This window comes from Patagioenas fasciata, chromosome 20 (assembly GCF_037038585.1).
Source record: "Patagioenas fasciata isolate bPatFas1 chromosome 20, bPatFas1.hap1, whole genome shotgun sequence".
Taxonomy (NCBI): domain Eukaryota; kingdom Metazoa; phylum Chordata; class Aves; order Columbiformes; family Columbidae; genus Patagioenas; species Patagioenas fasciata.
The window spans coordinates 6,520,006-6,536,850 of record NC_092539.1 but is presented as its reverse complement, the minus strand read 5'-3'; the positions used below and the strand labels follow the sequence as shown (position 1 = coordinate 6,536,850).

At 39.8% G+C, this 16,845-nt stretch overlaps 1 protein-coding gene across 10 annotated transcripts in view; it reads right to left on the bottom strand.

The window, feature by feature from the left end:
- SPTAN1 (spectrin alpha, non-erythrocytic 1) overlaps positions 1-16,845 on the bottom strand; it is a 47,400-nt gene that overhangs the window by 20,513 nt on the left and 10,042 nt on the right. For 7 of the 10 annotated variants that reach the window (XM_071817340.1, XM_071817339.1, XM_071817343.1 and 4 more), the window contains 22 exons: positions 16,526-16,666; positions 15,256-15,402; positions 14,521-14,654; positions 13,615-13,759; positions 13,366-13,520; positions 11,993-12,128; positions 11,358-11,459; positions 10,439-10,576; positions 10,095-10,205; positions 9,568-9,645; positions 9,255-9,410; positions 8,718-8,922; positions 8,406-8,587; positions 7,923-8,166; positions 7,480-7,602; positions 6,164-6,381; positions 5,347-5,439; positions 4,856-4,990; positions 4,195-4,343; positions 2,866-2,925; positions 1,281-1,479; positions 506-610 (listed from right to left, as the gene is read on the bottom strand). In XM_071817340.1, the coding sequence (XP_071673441.1) occupies positions 506-610; positions 1,281-1,479; positions 2,866-2,925; positions 4,195-4,343; positions 4,856-4,990; positions 5,347-5,439; positions 6,164-6,381; positions 7,480-7,602; positions 7,923-8,166; positions 8,406-8,587; positions 8,718-8,922; positions 9,255-9,410; positions 9,568-9,645; positions 10,095-10,205; positions 10,439-10,576; positions 11,358-11,459; positions 11,993-12,128; positions 13,366-13,520; positions 13,615-13,759; positions 14,521-14,654; positions 15,256-15,402; positions 16,526-16,666 (3,156 nt within the window). The remainder of the gene's footprint in view (positions 1-505; positions 611-1,280; positions 1,480-2,865; positions 2,926-4,194; positions 4,344-4,855; positions 4,991-5,346; positions 5,440-6,163; positions 6,382-7,479; positions 7,603-7,922; positions 8,167-8,405; positions 8,588-8,717; positions 8,923-9,254; positions 9,411-9,567; positions 9,646-10,094; positions 10,206-10,438; positions 10,577-11,357; positions 11,460-11,992; positions 12,129-13,365; positions 13,521-13,614; positions 13,760-14,520; positions 14,655-15,255; positions 15,403-16,525; positions 16,667-16,845) is intronic. The other 3 variants (XM_071817342.1, XM_071817345.1, XM_065853535.2) reach the window with 1 other exon arrangement.

The following is a 16,845-nucleotide window of genomic DNA, read 5'->3' as shown; positions in this document are numbered from 1 at the left end:
GAGCAGCAAATATGCCTCCATCCTCCTTCTACAAACTGGTTACCACCACATCCTTAAGCCAGATAGTGCTCGCACAACTTGTAGAAATGGGAGTTTGGCTGCTCAGCCATTTACTGCAATAAACCATCTTCGAGCTCAGAAAACAAACTGCTTCAACACTTGGTTAGCACTGGATACAATTATTTACAGAAATAGCACAAGTATGTGAAAAGCTTGAAAAAAAAAAGTTACTAAAATAAAACAAAAAAACAAACCAGAAAACTAACTGTATATGTTGAGCTCTATTATATTTTTCTTTTCTCCTAGCATTCCTCACCATTTTTCTTGCAAAAAACACATGAAGGCTGAAATTTCAAATTTGTATGAAGTAAAGCTAATGCTATCAGAGCAGAGAGCAAAAATGACTGGCTAGAATCTTGCAATGATGCACAAAGCAGAAGACAACAGACAAAAGAAAGGAAGAGTGTCTTTTTCTTCTCAATACCAAGTCAGAGAGAAAGCAGACCTGTTGCTGTACTGCTTGCACCTCATCTGCCATCAACCCTTCCGACTCCAGGTCATTCGCAACCTTGTTTATGTCCTTCAGACGTGACTCGTTAGCTTTTAAATCCTGCACGGAACAGTAAAATATCACAGCGTTAACATTCACACAGGCAAAATATGTGGAACAAGTTAAGTTGGCACACCAGGGGTGCCAAAAAGTACACGGTTTGTAAACAGTAGGAATTCAGCACACTTGACCGGTACAGTTACCAGTGAACATACAATGCGGGAGAGCCTATGCCAAGAAACCCCAGCTGCCAGCACCGAGCATCAATGCAATAAAGAAAAAATAGAACCAAAAGGCTACCAGTGTTTTGAAGCAGAGAACTATTTTTCCATTTTGGGAAACATTCTACAGATTGAAACTAAAATGCATCTTTCAACAAAAAGAAGAGGAATAGCTTAACTAAAGGTTGTACTTCACACAAAATGAAGTTCCTCCAAAGCCTCTCAGATTCTGTATTTTAATGTGCTGAAAGAGAGTTTCTGTTCTCTGGATGCTGGGAAACATGTAGCAACCTCAAGACTGTAACCAAACTGAAGACTTTTAAATGTGGGATTCTCTCTATACTCACAAAACAAAATAAAACAAAAACACACACACACCTTTTGATTTCCAATTAAAGCCATGTCTCCTTCTCTACTATGCTCAGCTATGAAAAATTATCACGGATATACAATCAGCCTGAGGGGAGAGACCAAAACCAACGCGCACATTCCGCAGCCTTAGAACAAACCTTCTGAAAATCATCAAACTTCTTCTGCAGCACCTCCACCTGCTCCAGATCAGCACCCACTTCCTCGTTTGTGAGCGCGGCCTCCTTCTCATTGATCCACTGCTGGAGCTCGTTGGCTTCACGGAAAAGCATGAATTTTTTGCAGCTTTTCTCTAGCATGCCTTTGCGCTTTTCTCCCAGCTCAAGAAGAGAGTGATACCTGGAACAGGCAGAAGAGAGAAGTGGAGGCCGGTCAGACTGAACTGAGCAGAGTCACAGGGATTTACCAAGCACCAGTGTCACCAAAGATGTGGGAAATCCCTGCTGGCTGTTCTACTGAGTGATCTACTTGCACGTGATTAGGTAAATCTTAAATTGAGACTAGTCTCCCAGCTACTAGACACAAATGTCTTACTTAACCATAATTCAGGACAAATTCTGCCAAATGTTTAAAAAAAGGTGGGGTTTTTTTGACAATATAGGGGGCAGCCCCACAATGTTTTCATTTCCCACCTTGGAGCACACAGGGAAACAGCAGATACATCTCCCACCTTCAAGAGCTCCCTGATGTAGCATTTTCCTAACCAATAACTCAGAGATTACAAAGTCTGTTGAAGAAAATCCTTGATACCCTGCATTGTAAGGTCTACACATCAAACCGGTAATCAACTCTACGTCTTCCCATGGAAGTAGGCACATTGTGGTTTCCAATCCACCCTGGTTTGCGGCTGGATAAAAATGAAATAAGAATCTTTCGTATTAGGTTCCAATGGAAATGTTGTGCTCTGACTTGAGGAAAACACTCCCGAAGCCTGTTCTGACTGCAGCTGTGTACCTCAGCACACAATTTTACGTATTAAACACTTGCAAAGTGCACAGAGGATCTGGGGCAAAATTCATTCACTCCAAGTTACTTCACAACACTTCATACATTAATATAATACTTGCACTTTTGAATCTCAAGATATATATTGCCTATGAAAAAGCACAGCCAATGAACACTGTTACTTTGGATCTCCCAGCAACATAATGCAAACTTCATATTTTTTCCAGGAGACCTGAATACGAGTTTGAAAATTACATTAATGTTATGATTTTTTTAAAAATACCCTATATAAACTAATGTTTTTGACTGCCCAGCATAAGTGTTACTTTAACTACAATAATCCCACTCTTCTTAAACTGTAAAGGACTCATATGTGACATAATACTTGGTATACATATCTTTATATATATTTATGTAAACAAACTAATATTTCTATCTGCACCTCAGAAAATGCAAGATATGCTTTCTAAAGAAAACAGTCTAGATACTGCTAAAGCCTCATTTGGTAAGCAAGATCAGCATAAGGGAAAATAACGTCATTAACCAATTTAGCAGCACAGAGGTGACCAACAAGATAAGCAGCTGGCTGGATGGCTGGCTAGAAAGAACACAGGAAACACATACCACGACACTCAGCTAAACTGAAATAATTCACATTGTAGGAATTGCTTCCTTCAAGTCTCTTTGGAGCAGCTTTCCCAAAGAAAGAAACAAGTAAAGGGAGGATGAAGAGTGACAGTACAGAGACAGCATGGTTTAGAAAGGGCTAATCCTACTCACAGTTCTTCGACCTGTTTCATACGCAGAGATACACTGCCGACCTCCTTAGTTATGAGAGTCCTGCACAGACAGAGGGAGCACAGCAAATGCATGCAAAAAATTAGTCAGATTAACAAAAATAATGAAAGCAGCAGCTCCATCCATGGGTTGTCTGTGGTAGGAGATGGTTAAGAGTTCACATTTAAATGGAGAAAATCAGGTGTCACTCAGAAGCAAACAAAGCAAATCAGACCAGGAGCACAACTCACATAAGGAAACCTCAGCAGTACAGTTAAACTCTCTCTATAAGGTCTTATTTCCTGATCATTGTGCCATGCCATTGTAAATTAAAGGGTTGTCCCCTCTCCTTGGCCCTAAAATAAGGTGTCCTAGTTCCTGAAAGCAGCATGTAAACTTAGAGACAATGTTACACATTATTAAAATCCTGAACAAGGCACAACTTTCCAGCATCCTTTCTTCTCACCAGTACAATGTTTTTAATTTTTTTATATATATTTTTTTTAATTCTAGAGCTGAAGCTAGTAATTATTGTATTGCACTGTAATAACTGGTGACACAAAACAAATGAGTGGGAAGAAATTCTCATGTAGAATGACAGCGTAGCTGTGAAAACAGATGAGAGTATGCATAGAACTTTCAGTTTTGGCTTCCAAATGGCTTGATAAGATGAGCCAGGAGCTCACAGCTATCGCCCACAGCCCTTGCTTCAACTAATCTACAACGACCATGTGCTTGGTGAGGTCATCACTAAGCTATCATCCAGTTTTAAAAGAGAAAAAAAGAATAAGGAGGGGGCACCTCTTAGTGCATATAATGGCAACAAAAACGGCACCACATTTCAGGAGAAAAGTAAGGAGCTATCACCAAAGCAGTCACAGCTCCTAAGGAGGTCACACCTCCAGAGGCAGCCCTGTATAGGGAGGGTACTGTACTTTATGTAGCCAAATTTAAGAAAGCTTTTCAAAACAGATCACACATTAAGAAGTGACAACTACAAATACAAGAGCTGCTTAGGACAGATATAACTCACAAACAAGCTTAAGTTGTTAGGTACAACAACAAAAGAACACATAAAATACTGAAGTCAGACAGTAAATTGAGCTCTAGTGTAATGAGTTTTACAGTTAAAAAATGGAAAAAGCAACGAGAAAATCTAGAATAAGAATAAAGCAACTCCACATGGTGTCCCTGGTGGAGGAGCCCCTTCTTTTGCTCCAATTAATTACTCCCTGGTGCAAGAGGCATCAACCTAAGCTTCTGGCATATGTGAGGCAAAGGCCAAGCCAGCAAACGCTGGATGGGTGTCGTATCTCATCAGTTAGATCTTACTGGTTGTCAATCTGCTCCTGGCGCAGTGCTATGCTGCCTTGTTCTTCCAGGAGATTCTCTCGGGATGCAGACTGGGCAGGATCCAGTTTTTTCACATAAGCAGCAGGTACAAAGCCCTGGCGATCATTAACTTCAACCTTCCACCAGTCCTGGAAATGAAAACAAATAAATAAAGCAACCACTGTGAGGCAAGCAGCAAGCGTGAAGTACGCTGAGTGACTGAAAGCTGAAAATTAAAGACTCCTGCTAACACAGGAAAAACAGTGATGCTTACAACAGCTTGCTCTTTTTATAGAGATAATTTCAAACAAATAGTCTCTTGAAGACATCTAGGTCTTACTTGCACGTCTCCCCTTGTGTTTGGTCAAAAATTCCTTAATAGTAGGGAAATAAGTTCTCAGACACATGCCCTATAGCCTATGTTGTTTATCTGACTTGGAAATGCTGGCAGCTGCAGAGGAGTCATGGAATGAGCTGACGAAGTGTGTGGAAGTGCTGAATGGGAACATGGACTAAATGTACAGATTCTTTAACTTCTTTGAATGTTCTTATTAAAAACAAACAACCACCAAACAAAACCAAATCACCAAACAAAAATGCTCCACAGGACACAACACAAAGTGAGCCAAGCAACTCAGCAAACCAGAAGGCAAGTGCATACCTTGTTGGTGCTGTTGAGTAAGGTGAGGATATCTCCCTTTTTCATAGTCACCTCCCGGGGACTCTTCTCTTGATAATCATAGAGTGCCAGAACAAGCTCTTTTCCAGTTTCATCATCCGTGGGAGCAACTTGTTGCTAACAAAAAGGGAGCACAAGAAAAATGAGTCGTTCCATGTTTATTACAGTCAATGTACTTGTCCTAAAATAACATGTCAGCCTTGGTTAAAGCTACCGTAGAGCCTTAAAATGATTCTTGTTGAAATAAATGTAATGCAGATAGAGTCTGGGCTCAAACCTTGAAAACTACCACATTATGCTGTTTTCTTCTAATGCAACATAACTGCCCAATTATAAGAACGGACAACTAATTTTTTTGAGAAAATCAAGTAGAGTCTGCAGTAAGTTCTCAAAAACAACAACTGTTATCGAGCTTTGCCTTTACCTTCTGCTGACCCAAGAATTTCAGCGACATGATTAGCATCTTTCCTTACCCTGCATGACTGGGCCTGTTCCCTTAACGCCTGTATGCTACTGCCGTAAGCGGAAAGATCAGACATCAAAGCTTCGTGTTTCTTCAGAAGAGCCTGAAAGATAAAACCGACATGTAGGCCTGGCCCTTTTACAAATACTACTCTGCTTAAAATATTAATATATACTTCGGCTCCATACACAGGGAATGTGGGTTTTTCAGAGCTGTCAGTCTTGTGAAGCTCATTAAGAGTAACTACTTCTATTTATTCCCAGGCTAGATAGTAGTCGAAATGCTTTTGGTGCTTTTCCTGTACCTTATCTCAGAAACATTCTTTTGTTGGGACCAGGAATAACACTGTTTCCAGAGTGATATGTGATAAGTTTGAAAGTCCTGCACTTCATTTTGGTGGAATGTCAGTCAGCAGTGTCTGGGACATGGTGTCTGGCCACAGAACAATATAGTAAAACAACTCCAGACAAAAAAAATTACTTCCAAACCAATGAACTGCTGAAAATCAGACTCGCACTGAAACGCAACATCAGATGAGGAATTTGCTGATATTAGTCTCATTATATTTTACAAGAACCCTATTAAAAAGTGAGCAGAAAGTTTCCTCACAATTAGTTTAATATACTGAAGAGCAAAATTTCATGTGCAATAACTAAGGCACAGCAAAAACTGTCACCTTTTGACTCTGAGCTAAAATGCAGCTTGATTCAAGAACCTTCTGCCTTTTTTCTTTAGAAGCCTGAAATTAGCAGAACTCTATTTATTTACCACTGGACAAATCCTCGTTGTTCTTACGTAAAAGCGATTCAAACAACAATCTCAAATACCTCAGCAGAGTCTTCATCTTTTCCATAGTCTGTGCTGCCTACAATGGGCTCCTTTTCCCTCATCCAGGATTCTGCCTCGTTAGCATCAGCAAAGTACTGCTGAGCCTGCAGGGAATCCTCTAGGTCTTGTCGACGCTGTGACGCTTTAGCTTTCAGAGAGTCCCATTTTTGGTTTAGCTCGTTCAATTTGATTTTCACATCCTCAGCTGCAAAGTGTCCTGTGTAACAGAAAGGGAAATGAAGGATTTAAGGAAACATAAATAATACAGACTAAAAGATTATTCATATTTCTTGAAAGTCACAGAAATTAGACACATTTAAACCTATGTAGCCTATTCTGACTAGAACAATGAAAGCACAACTCAGCTTGTCCTTTTGCCTCAGACTGTAGCTCTCCATCAAACTATACCAGGAATATTTGAGTCCTTAAAAACAAAACAAGCCACCTCAGAGTATTGCCTCTCAATGATGAAACGCGAAACTCATCTCTTTCCAGTGTCAGAGTTTTGATGTAGGTAAATATTTCAGATCTGCATTCTGAATCCTGCCACGTATTGGAAAAAGCTCTTCCTGTTGTCCTTGACCCCTCTCGCCAGGTTTAATTCTAAGGAGGCCTTAGCTTTCCTAGTTACCTCCGTACACCTTCTGACAACAGCCTTAGATTCTCCCCAAGTGGCCAGCCCCTCCTTCCATGATCTATAAACTCTCCTCTTCCACTTGAGCAGACCCAGCAGCTCTCTGTTTAACCACGCAGGTCTCCTGGCTCCCTTCCTTGATTTCCTATGTGTTGGGATGCTCTGATCTTGTGCCCAGTAGAAGCAGTCCCATTCCTGTTCCAGCATTCTTTTGCCCCTGTGAGATAAACCTTTCCCATGTATCACTGTTTGGACTGGTGTCTTGTAAAACCAGCTGTTATCAAAGAACCCAAAGCCCTGCCTGTAGCACCAGTCCTGTAGACAATTGTTTACAGACTGAATTTTTCTATTCCCTCTCATATCATCACCCAAAACGGGAAGAAGAGATTTTTAAAATGGAGACTGAATATCATCAGCACAAAGCTGCTGAATACAGCGCTCATATGTGATTGTGAAGAGCAGATGGAGATCTGTGAAAATCATGACAGGTTCCCATCAAGGAATGTATTTTTATTTTCAGGTGAAAGAATGAGCAGAAGTTCATTCTGCTAGCAGGTACCTGCCTACTGCTTGGATAAAAACAGGCAGTAATTCTTAATTGTACGGAGCCAGAGAATAAAGTCCAGAACAAAGACTTTTGCATTTCTGAAAGAGAAAGAATTAAAAACGATTGAGACATACCCTCTTCCACCATAGCATTTCCTTTCTGTGTGACTGCTTTAATGCGGGGCTCATGGCCTGCAATTTCTGCCTGCAGAGCCTGGTGCTTCTTTAGCAGATTCTGGACACCGATTAAGTCCTTGCCTGAAAGATATAAACTAGTTAATCAGCTAATTTAGAGTCAGACTGACCAAAAATGTCCAGGAATCTGTAACCAATGCTACACAAACTTGCAGAATAAGAACTATCACAATGAAGACAGAGCGCTGTGAAAGCTAAGTCATCCATTAGAGTCGCAGAAGTAACATAAGTTAAAGAACCATGGGGGATGGCAAAGGTGTAACTCCAGGCAATGTTAATTACAACAAACATTTCAGAAATTTCCAGGGAATGTTCCATTAAGAGACAAGTTATGACAGAGCAATTCTGACACCTAAATCCTGGAGATATAGGGATGGACCCACCTCGGTTTGTTGAAGCTGCAATAGGTTCTTTTTCCCTAATCCATGTCTCTTCATCCTCAATGTCACGGAAAAGCTGCTGCAGGCGAAGAGAATCAGCAAGTTTCTGCTTGCGAGCTACCATAGGATCCTTTAGAGCTTCATAACGAGCTACTAAAGCTTCTTGTTTCTTCTTGATGTTGTCAGCATCAAAGTGCCCAGCATCTTGGAACTGGCGTGCCTGGATGGTAATGCCATCTATACGATCCTAAAATTCATTCAGCAATAGTATTATGTTAGAATCTCTGTAAAAAGGCTGCAGCGACTGGAAACATTTTCAGTTCTTCGCTAGTAATTTACATTGCGACAGAAAATTATTTCTGATAAATAAACTGTAAAGACCAAAGCTACAAAAATTATGAAAACTGAGACCTGCTAAGGTCTCTGGAGTGAATACTTTTGAGTGACCTGATCTAAAAGGGCAGGAAGAAAAATTACTCCCCTTACCTGATGGGCAGCAACATCTGCCTCTAGCAGGGCATGTTTCTTCTGAAGATTCTGAACGTTAGTAAGATCTTTTCCATAATCATCAGAAGCCAGGTGTCCCTCCACTTCATATAGCCACAGCTCTATGTCCTCCACATTGCGATTAAACTGCTGCTGTTGATTGGCTTCACGCAGTTTTATACCTGCCCGAGACAGAGCAGAAAGAGGAAAAGACAACTTAAGTTTTCCACTTCATTTAACCCCCTTCCTGCCTTCTCCCAGGGTAAACTCTCCAGAAAAAGAACTGCCTGTATTCCTCTGAGCAAGTCGTACCTTTGAGCTCAGTGGCCTCCAGAAGTTTCTTCCACAAGCTGATAACTTCATTCATGCGAGCTGCCACTTCATCAGATGCGTAGTGATTGACATCAATCAACTTCTGGCCAGCTTTCTCCAGCGCATCAATACGGCTCTGATTAGCGGAAAGCTCTGCTTCAAAAGCCTGATGTTTCTGAACTTTACCTTGCAAGTTTGATGGATCCTAAAGACGAAGAAACAATAAGAAACTTTCAATCCCAAAATTGTAGCTATAGGTCTCTAAAGAACTTTTAAAATTAGACCGCATTCATATACATGCCAAAATGTCACAAGATGATTTGGTGCCAAAAATACGCCTTTGAAATCAGAACACTTAAGCTATTGAATAAGTACGATTACAACATTATGGGAAAATCCCCCTTGGGCTCAGGGAGAAATTGCAGTTCCTCCTCTTGCCATTAACACTCCCTACTATCAGCAACGTTTTGGCTGACACTGCTTCGTATCATTGGAGCATTGCCTTAAAATTACTCTAATGTTCGTCTTTGTGTTTACCTTGTATGCCTCATCTGTCGCAGTTTTCATTTTTTCATTAACCCAACTCTTTAGCTCATCGGAGTCTCGGAAAAACTGCTGCAGATGGAAAGAATCTGCAAGCTGAGCACGGCGGTACATAGCTCGTTCATGAAGGGCATTTCTGCGGCTCAGCAGCTGAAAATAGAAGTCAAGGTTTTAAAATTCTTCAAGCTTGTAAGAACCACCACTGTATCTGTACTTTTGGGAGAGCTATATAGAACTCATACCATTTAACATAATAAAGCAGAACATGATTTAAAGTCTACAGCCCAAATCTATTTTAGATACTTACAGCATCTCTGCGTGTAGCAACATCATCCATGGCATAATGGTTATTCTGAATCAACTTAGTAGCAAACTCATCTAATGCCTAAAGAGAAAACAGGTTTTCATTTACTTGGTGTAACAGAAATTGTCTGTGCAAGTTTACTCAGATTAATTCTCAAAAGCTTGTCACAATAAATCTAACAGAAAGCCATTAAGATAGGTGGTGTTACACCCTTTTTTATCTGTACCATCATCTTACATGTGGAAGAGTGCAGATTTTTGACAAATCCTCATCCACATGTGTGCTGGCATGATATACATACACTGGGTTACTCAGCACTCTAAGGCTGCAATTGAGCCCTAGCCTATATTTCCGACTATTTTCCGTTTTAGGGATAATACACATAATTTAGAGATAATACATCCCACAAACAGTGGATCATTCTGCAGAGCAAACCCCATCTCTGTCATCCTCCAGCAGTGTCTCCTCCCACTCAACACATTTGTTTCATTTCTTGCTCATTTAGTCATGACCTAACGTAAGTGTCTTACTGTGATTTTCTCCTCTTGGGCACTTAAGGATTTTTCAAAGTCCTCATGTTTCTTTAGAAGAGCCTCCACACTATCCAGAGAATCACCAAGGTCTTCATTCAGCAGAAATGCCTAAAGTAAGGAAACAAACACATTTTTATGTTTCCATGCTCCTCTAAGTTAAAATCAAGCACAGTCAGTGATGTTTCCTACCATATACTTTCGTTGATAAAGATGATATACTGGGATGGCATTCCCTGTACGCCTTCAACTGCCACTAGTAAATACCAGCTGTATAAGTCTACAGAAGACTAGGCAGAAATGAAAACCAACCATATCTGGAGAGTTCAAAGATATGCACTCACTTCTTGTTTGCTCATCCAGTTGTCCACTTGTTCAGTATCTCTGTAGAAAAGCTGCAGGTCCATGCACTGTTCGTACTGTTGCCTGCGAAGCTCCCATAGTTCTAGCAAGGCAGACCTTTCATCCGAGAGGATGGTCAACTAATGGATCGGGAAGAGGAATGTATAATAATTTTATTTAACAGTCTGGTTCATTTCCATCTCAATGTAAAATCAAGTTGGAACTCTAAAAAAGTGGTTAATACTGGACTGAAAATGACCTCGTGTGTAAAGAATAATTCTCCTATCACTGACATCATCCTCCTCACACAGGGCAAGCCTCTTCTCAGCTTATCAAGCTTGAGTAGTGGCTACAACATTCTCACGTCAGTCAGAAACCTCTCCTTTTCCAAAGTAAATCTACACAGAGATATTTAATGGACAACTGCTCTTTTTGACTGCAGGTCTATTCATAAGAGAAGCTCTTCAGCAAACTATCCTGCTCCCTCAGCCTCCAAAACCTCTTTGACCCACTGCTGTGACATTTGAACTGACTGACCAATGTTTCAATATGCAGACTTCATGAGAGGCCTCATTAGTTTGAAAGCCAAAACTTAGACGCACTAAATATTTACTGACACTTCTGAGAGCAAACTTAAACTTAGATAAACAGATAACTCTCTTTTCTTTTGGAGGAAAGACAAACTAGTAGTTCCTAATTGCTTGTACTAATAGTCCTAATAGTTTCTACTAATAAATAGGCAGAAGCTGCCAATTAGAGAATGAAAACCACACATTACTTAAATACACTAAAAAGCTCTGTAACATACAGGTGATACTTTGATACTTTGCAGCTTATGATCTTAACAAAAAATTAACTTTTAAATTGTGGAACACAGAAAAAGAGACAAAACTCTTCTAGGAGCTCTTGCTCTCAGCTTACCTTTTCTTTAACTTCATCAGAAGCGTAGTGCCCAGCAGCAAGCAAAGCCTGGCCAGACTCATCAGCAGATTTGAAGCTATCTTCATGGGCATCAATTTCTCCCTATGAAAGCGGTCGTCATAAGTGTCAAAATATGAAAACTGCTATTGAAAATAACACAGAGACAACAGTCTGGACACCTGAATGATACACATTCAACTACCTTTAAATACATTACACCTAACATAAATAACTAGATTGAAATGTATTACCTTAACATGCAGATCAGGTAAGTATAAATTCATACGTTAAAATGAAACTGTTGGTTTTAAGCTGCACTCTTTCTGCCTACTTATGGCAATTTCTCATCATGGAGAACTAAAACAGTCATTAGTCCTACTGACTGCAACCACGTCTAATCTATTTTTTATAAAATATTAACATAAGCATTCTTAAATACTTATTTATTAGTGTATATCTACTACCAAGAAACAAAGTAAAAATATTAAATCAGGACAGCAAACTAGTACTGTGTTCTTTGCACAATCAAAGGATTCTAGTGATACAAGATTAGCTGTTCTGACTCAGAGACTGTGTTAGACACACAGATCAGTTCTAGGGGTTGCTGACTGGATTTGGCTCTACAGTCATTATACCTTATGTTCCTGATGTCTGTCTAGAAGGGCTTCTGCTCCAGCCACGTCATTGGCAAGTTCATCTGCGTTAATCAGAGCCTTCATCTCAGTCACCCAGCTGGTGAGGTCTCGGAAATCCGCAAGAAAGCGCTGCAGCCTTAGGAAAGCAAAAGAAAAAATGGTTGCGATAATTCGTTCACATAGTTTCTCCACCCTTATCCCACATAAAGCGTTACAAACATAAAAGTGGTTCATCTGATACAAACAAAAAAGACAATACCAAAATGCAATCAGAATATTAGATATCAAATATGTTGTCAATCAAAAAAACAAGCCTTTTAAAGTTAGGAAAAAGCTAGGTTCAAAATCAATTTCTCAAAGACATGGTTTGGATATAACTTACAGCGAAAGTAAAAGGAATATTCTGAACTACAAGCTTATGTATGTTGAAGGCAACAGAAATCAAACAATAGTTCTCAGGCAGAGTGTTCCAAGACGGCCCACAGGATTGGTGCTGTCACAAGCACAACAGTGTGTGTTGGGAAAATGACAGAAACTTTCAACTGCACGTCTCAGCCTTAAAACAAGCAAACAAATTCTCAGACTCCCTTCAGCACACCTCTACAGTTATTGTCTTTGGCAGGTGCTTAACACTTATCAGCAAAAGTGATCAGTTTCTGCTTCCCTTTTAAATTTGCTGTTAACTGACCTGAAGAGATTATGACAGGGAAAGCAAAGGAAAACGATTACTCACGTGGGTCTCTACCACCATAAATCTTGCATCACAGGAACAAACAGCAGAAAAACAAAGCCAGAAAGGACGTAAACTAACCACCATGTTAGGGTTTCTTTTTAGTACGGCTTCCCTATAGTGATCTAACAGATGATGTTTCACAGACAACCAGGCTAGTATAGAAACAAGATTGAATAAAGACAAATCCCACAGCAAGGAACTATCACAGAAACAGGTACTTCATTTAGTCTGGGACAATACGTCAAACAACATACCCTACTTTAGTCTTCAGAGAATCATAATGACTCCGTAGTGAACAAACTAATAATATGAGCGCAAAAAATCCCCACCAAAACTAAAACAGCCAGATATGTACTTCAAAACTCAGATGGGGGGAAAAAAAGCAGACGTCCTAAAACATCAAAGTGTCTATTTTCATAATTGATCCAAATCCAGAGAATGACCAAAAGCTGAAAGTATTTATCATATAAATATTTATTTTACTACAATAAGCTATTGTAAAATACTATTTATTGAACAAGACTGCTGCTGAAAACAGAATCCTCCCAAAACATTTGGAACAGCATCCCTTTCTTCTCAAGAGCTCCCTGTCAAATTTGCATAATGAAGACAGGTCATTTCGGCACTCCAGCATTCCTACCTGTAGGAGTCGTTAAGGCGAGCGTGCCTCTCTGCTGCGGAAGTTCGGATCTGTTCCCAGTTGGCAATCAGCTCCTCCCGTTTCACTTGAATTTGAGAAGCATTTATCGGGTGAGACTGCTGCAAACGGTCGGCTTCTGCACAAAGGGCCTTGACCTAAACCCAGCCACACACAGTGAGTAAGCTTCTAGTCTTCTATAAGCAGGTTACCTCATTTAAATTGTAGGTAAAATGCATGTCGTATGGGTACCTTATCTTCCAGAGCTGCAAGATCTCTTTCCAGGCCTTCATGTTTACGCAATAAAGCCTGCACACTTGCCAAATCTCTGCCAAAATCATCTGAGGCCATCAACTGCCCTTTCTCCTTAATCCAGCTGATTGTTTCATCCACATCCCTGCAAAACAAAGCACAAATTGAAAGCAGTCTGTCTCGTACTGAAAAAAGGAAGAAGGCAGGATGTTTTCCTGTATATATGCCAGATGTACTGGCATACGAGCCCGTATACATAAACACCGCAGCCAACTACAATCATCCTTTAAAAAAGAAACTACCACCACCACCACAAAACCACAAATCCCTCTCTCTCTCTCTATATATATATGTATTTTCTTAATTAAAAAAAAAGCCTTAAAGTGTATTGGCAGGCCATTCTTCAGATGGTATTACCAGATGCAAATAAGGAATTGCAGCACCACCGAGCACCCCATCGCCCAGTAGGCCCATTTCCCACTCTAGACCCTTCTCTGACTTAATTACAGCAGATCTGAAAATGCTGTAGATAGAGATGAGGATAGAAAGACACTACTCAAGTACCCCAAAACAATCAGACTGACATCCATCCGACAAGAAACAAATACCTTTTTAAAGCTCATCTAGGACAGAACTGGGGGAAAAAGCCCACAGAGGAAAGGGAAGCAAAACTGCCATTAGCAAGAATGAACAAAACTGCAAGTGTTGAAAAGCTAAATGAGAATGACTATTCTCAGGTAATTCTAGAACAACAAGGTCCTTATTAAACAACACAGAAGAGTAGAGCAAAAACATAACAGACAACAGTAGCAGTCGCTCTTCTCATAATACTGTGTGCAGCTGAACGCACTATTAAATATCCACACAAGTGTTACATCACTTCAGCAGATCCAGCCAAGACCGTACCTGTTGAAACGCTGAACTTCCGCTGCCCCAAAGAGTTTTCCTTGCCTCTGAAGGGCAAGCCCCTTAAGACGCTGCCAGCTTGCATTCACTTCATCCTGTTTGGACTTTATCAGTTCCTCTTCAGGGTGTTGTTCCTTGTGAGAAAGGAAAAACGCTGTTTTCATATGTTCTGTGGTTTTACACCCATTGACAAAACCTCTAAACATCTCTGGTTTTTAAGGGATTAATTTATAAAAACCATACTTTCCAGACAATTTGATTGTTTTCCTGAAACCTCACCATATAAGCATTCAATATTCTTGCAGTAGTTTAAGTTTCCCCATCCACTAATTAGTCAATGGGAAGAGGGCTGTAAACAGAACCTTTGTTTTCCTTGATGCAATACTTCCTGACCTCTCTGCATCCTTGATCAAGCCCCAGATGACATACTAGAAGATTTATTGATTCTGGTTGTCCAAGGGAAATACATTTAACATCAAACACAACAAGTTTCTCTTACTCCCCATATTTTCAGGAACTTTCTCAGCTGGGGCAGTTACTCATGCTGTTCAGCAGAACAAGTGAATCAAATAATGAACATTTAAGATTAAGATAACCAAGGAACTAGGCACACGTAGAGTAAAACCTTAAAATCTGCTATGAAACCAGAGAGGAAAAAGAGGAAGCTGAAGACAAAAGGTCACTGGTATAAACCAGACTTGCCAAGAGTGATTTAACACACACATGAATGCTTACCTGTATAAGTTTGCCAGCAAACTGGTTCACTTCATTTACTCTTTCCTCATGAGCTGCAAGGTCTGTCTGGAACTCTTCAAACTTCTTTTGCAAAACCTCAACATGCTCCAAGTCCTGCCCAAGCTCTTCTGAGGTCACTATTGCTTCCTAGCACATTGAGGGGAAAAAACTTCCATTTCAGTATGACCTATTGGAAACTACCACTAGAAATCATGAAACAAACTGTCCTAATTTTGACTAGTGCAAAGATACTTAAAATCACTGTGTTTAAAGTCAGATTTAAGACTACAATATTTCCTCCTTTACTCCCCCCAACATCTTTCCATTATTGCAGAAAACATGCAAGATCACTAAGGTTATTGTTTCATCTTGCTTGCCCTTATTAGTTTTTCAATGTATTGAATATAACCAGTTCTATTATCACAGATTTTATGTTCTGTGCACAATTATGACTATTACAACAACTGAAATTAGTGAAAGAAAATACACACAGAAAAATCATGCTTTTAAAACTCCAAAATAACAGCCGTGCTTTTTCAGAGTACACACAGACTTAGAATTTTACATTTTTAGATTGTTAATGGCCATTTGCTGTAGCCTTCTGATGCAAGATTTCTTTCTGAAAAGTGCACCGTCACATTCGGTAACGGTTACGCAGGGTTTACAGTTTGAACCCACAGTGACACAAAACAGCAAACCATCATTAAGAAAGCCAATATCATAATGTTGTGGCTTTTCTTCTTGATAGTGTGGCTTGTGGTCCATTTCCTCTGAGTTCAAAGAATCAAGAGCCAACAGTGCTCCTGCAGTGAACATCCTTATAACATGTATCTAAAGACACTCCAGTCATTAAGTAATTACGTACACACTGCTTGCTGATTAGGCTGGCTACTTTCTATAACAGATGACTTAGAACACCTATGAAAAACATTTACTCTTACATGTTGTAGATTTCCCTTATAGGAAACTTGCATTTGATTACTATGAGAAATACAAAGGTCTCCTCAAAGCAAAGAATTAATTATGCTTAATTACACTCTCCAATACGCAGGCTTCCTCTCTTAGTCTAGTACCTTTTACATGTGGTTGCAAAAGAAGTAGTTTGCATACCTGCTGTTCATAAAATCAGAATAATCTAAATGAAATGTATAGGTGCCTTTAAAAGCTCTCTGTGACTATCCAAATTCCAACAACGATATGTTGATAGAAAATTTTAACACAAACACAAATTTCCCATTAAGAACACAGTAAATACAGGTAATAATTATACCTTGTCATTGATCCAGTCTAAGACATCTTCACATTCCCGTAAGTATTGCACCAGCTTCTGTGCCTGCAACAACTTGACTCCCTTCTCTCTCATCTTTTCCAACAGCAATTCCCATAGTCGGTGCAGCTCCTGCAGCCGAGTCTACAACAATACAATGCTGTTATTAAAATCCTGTATCAGAAAAGACGTGATTTTTCCCTTCCTGACCATAAGAGAATACAAAGAGCGACAAACCTCATAACAATTTCATCTCCAGTCATTAGTTTTCAAATGATGAAAAGTGATGTAACAACATACTCAGTTACACACCGGTGGGTATG